The sequence below is a fragment of the Triticum dicoccoides genome, chromosome 5A, assembly GCF_002162155.2.
Source record: "Triticum dicoccoides isolate Atlit2015 ecotype Zavitan chromosome 5A, WEW_v2.0, whole genome shotgun sequence".
Classification (NCBI taxonomy): domain Eukaryota; kingdom Viridiplantae; phylum Streptophyta; class Magnoliopsida; order Poales; family Poaceae; genus Triticum; species Triticum dicoccoides.
The window spans coordinates 425,679,007-425,681,031 of record NC_041388.1 but is presented as its reverse complement, the minus strand read 5'-3'; the positions used below and the strand labels follow the sequence as shown (position 1 = coordinate 425,681,031).

The window sequence follows — 2,025 nt, the reverse complement described above, 5'->3', positions numbered from 1 at the left end:
AAATTACGTAGCTTCACGTAACCAAATCAGTCCACATCAGCTCATACGTAAGTTTCGTAATAATTATTACGTAGGTGTAGCAAAGCCGGGTCCCGAAATGCAGTGGGTCATGGGACTTGTTGATATGTCTTTATCTGGAAATTACGAGCTACTAATACCACTGCCGTTCGTCCATTGTGGTCTTCAACTCTCTTTTTTGACGTCGTCTTCGACTTCAAGAGCCTATGCACGATAGGCGCTCATCGCGTACTACCTCATTGGTCTCAAAAGGCAGTTGGCCCGTACGTGGGACTTGATGTGTCTTAATCTGGAAATTACGAGTTATAATGCCTAACTTTTGTTATCAACATACCTCGCAAAAAAAAACTTTTGTAATCAACATCTCCCGTGCATTGCTTTCTTTCAAGAGCCTATGTACGATTGAAGCTCATCGCGTATCTACCTGGTCTCTTTTGTCCTCTCTTCATTAGGCCGCCTTCTTTGCGTTCCCTTAAAGCATCTACAACTGGATTCATCAAATCAGGCCCCTCTAACATTTACAGACTGTTCAGACATGTCCACAGACAATGACTGGTCACCTCTTAAATTTTTGTCTCCACAATTGAGTATATCATTTAGCAAACCTCAAATCCACGGAACCGCATGCATTCTAAACCATCTTCACAATGCAAGCAACCGTCTAGATCGACTTTTTTCTTTTACCGGTCAATGACTGGACCGTCCGCCCGGACATGCACGGGGATTGGAGGCTTGGGGCGCTAGGCTGTCTTAGGACTGTACACGGAGCAACCCCAAAAGGATGCATGCAAACGAGTCCGCAAAGATGGTGACCGTTCGCGTTAATTCTTTTTGCAGCATGGTTATTAAAGCAACAATAAATATAGTAGCTTATTTTTATCTTCATGGACAGACACACCCACTTGCATCCCTATTTATTGTTGCTACCCTATTTATTGTTGCTTTAATAACCACTATTTCTTAAAAAAGGGACAATTCAATCTAGCTTGTCACCATAATTGAGGACAAGATCCACATACCTTCTTGTTTATGTGATGCCACATTCATTTCAATAATTTTCACAGGACCTGTTCGGAGCAGGGACAGACTCGACCATAATCGTTTTGGAATGGGTCATGGCCGAACTACTCCGCAACAAGGAAGCGATGCAAAAGCTACAACAAGAGATCAGACGCCACTGCACGAAGAGTCACTCACGCGTCATCACCGAGCAGGACCTCCAAGCATTGAAGTACCTTAGGGCCGTCATCAAGGAGACGATGCGGCTGCATCCGCCAGGGCCTCTCCTTGTCCCTCGCGAGTCTATGCAGCACGCAAAGGTCCACTTCTACGACGTCCCACGTGGGACAAGAATCATTGTGAACGCATGGGCTGTTGGCAGGGACCCGGCGGTATGGGATAACGCTGACGAGTTTCGTCCAGAGCGGTTCCTTGATAGCGAGGTGGACTTCCGTGGGCAGCATCCTCAACTCATACCGTTTGGCGCCGGGAGGAGGATGTGCCCTGGGATCGGGTTCACGACATCCGTCGTCGAGCTGGCACTAGTGAACCTGTTGGGACAATTCAATTGGACGGTTCCTATGTTGAAGAATAAGGCGCCGGGGATGGTGAACATGGAGGAGGCCTCTGGGATCACATCACGAAAGAGGGTGCCGCTGTGCGCCGTAGTGACACGGCCGACATAGTTGTATGGGTATTATTTAGCAATAACATTGGGCTATAGTATGTGTTGTCAGGTTTTGTTCTAAAGGACGTGTTGTCGATGTAATTTGTTTTTTTTACTATAGTACATACGTACATACACTCACCTCTATAAACGCACACACGCATGCACGCTCTATCCGTATGGGCATTTCCGAGAGACTAAGTCGGCACATCATATTGAGATTCATAAAGTCGCCACAGACGTCTTTTTAGTCGACGGAAACGACACCCCCCACTAAACGCACATCGTCGAAAGGCCTGAAATAAATCTAGAAAAACATGAGCATCAGTGTCAAATTTAGG

The 2,025-nt window shown here is 46.4% G+C and overlaps 1 protein-coding gene across 1 annotated transcript in view; it reads left to right on the top strand.

Moving 5' to 3' along the window:
- Positions 1 to 1,764, top strand: part of LOC119299687 (cytochrome P450 71A1-like) — a 5,159-nt gene extending 3,395 nt beyond the window's left edge. The window contains exon 2 of the mRNA XM_037576854.1: positions 1,083 to 1,764. Within this exon, the coding sequence (XP_037432751.1) occupies positions 1,083 to 1,703 (621 nt within the window). The 3' untranslated portion in view covers positions 1,704 to 1,764. The remainder of the gene's footprint in view (positions 1 to 1,082) is intronic.
- Positions 1,765 to 2,025: the final 261 nt, after the last annotated feature.